The 1,178-nt window shown below is 51.5% G+C and overlaps 1 protein-coding gene across 1 annotated transcript; it reads left to right on the top strand.

The window, feature by feature from the left end:
• The first annotated feature begins 556 nt into the window (after positions 1 to 556).
• Positions 557 to 931, top strand: LOC123056954 (uncharacterized). Its single transcript, XM_044480160.1, has one exon. The coding sequence runs from the start codon at positions 557 to 559 to the stop codon at positions 929 to 931; it is 375 nt and encodes a 124-aa protein (XP_044336095.1).
• The last annotated feature ends 247 nt before the right edge of the window (positions 932 to 1,178 follow it).

The following is a 1,178-nucleotide window of genomic DNA, read 5'->3' as shown; positions in this document are numbered from 1 at the left end:
AGGTGATACTTCTTCCCTTGCCTTTTACCTCTGTATATTTTTGAATATGCATCATTTTCTAGCAATCTTGTGGGTGCACTGCCATTTATAAGGTTGCTATTTTGTTAAATTAATTCACGGTGTGATTTCTACGTGTAGAACACTATTTTAGCTCTCGTTAGATGCTTAACGTTTGACAAGTGTCTTACAGACATGAACAGTCATTATGACTGCTAAGTGAAGCTATATCTTCAGGATCCAATTCCAACCACGTCGACCAGAGCAGCTCTGCTATCGCTGCAAGCGTCCGGTGCAAGAGACTACCGGACGGGTGCGAGCGCTTCGCGACGCGGGTCAAGAAGCCACTAGCTGAGACAATGATTGGAAAGGCGGCACCACCATCGTCTCCCTCCGCACTCACAACCACGCGTCAGATGTGAGCTCGCACGCGCACGTGGTCGACCAGCACCACCGTCGCAGATTACTCCCCGTCGTCGTGTCTACGTCGTCATTGTCGTCGCTGGAGGACGACCCCGAATATGGTTACATGCAGACGTTGGTACAGCGCGACGGGTTCATGCGCGCAATGCCGCCGCTGAACTGGCCGTTCAAGGGCCACTCCATGTCATCCCCGATGGACCCGATCGCGTTCCACCTCCTGGAGCTGGACCTCCCTGCGGACGACTCTAACGACCAGCGCCAAGGCCCGCTCTGGCACCGGTGGAACCGGAAGCTCCAGTTCCACCTCACGCAAGAAATCCTCACCGACCTCCTCCACCTCGACGACAACGGCGCCTCCTCCGCAACCAGACTCCACGGGCCGGCGCTGCTATCGAAGGTGTGGAGCACGGTGAAGGCGTTCCCGGCGACAGACTGCAGGGTGGTGGGTAACATCGATGCGCTGGTGGCACTAGACCTGCATGTCACCCAATTTCGTTGTCTTCGGGATTAGATGATGACACATGGACACCATTCGATGGCAGTTTGATGTTTTTCAGGTATGAATTCCACCTGTTATTCAATACTACTATAAGAAAAGTAAGGAAATGCTCACCCTCTTCAAAATGTACTGTTAGAGTTGTGTCGAATATAGTGTACAAGGTAGGTTACAGTTGGACTATGAGTTGTATTGTGTTTACATAGGATGTGGAGTCGTGTCCTAGTAGGACACTTGTATCCTACGCCTCTCATATATATAT

Source organism: Triticum aestivum, chromosome 3A (assembly GCF_018294505.1).
Source record: "Triticum aestivum cultivar Chinese Spring chromosome 3A, IWGSC CS RefSeq v2.1, whole genome shotgun sequence".
In the NCBI taxonomy this organism is placed as follows: domain Eukaryota; kingdom Viridiplantae; phylum Streptophyta; class Magnoliopsida; order Poales; family Poaceae; genus Triticum; species Triticum aestivum.
This window is presented reverse-complemented; position numbering and strand designations above follow the sequence as displayed.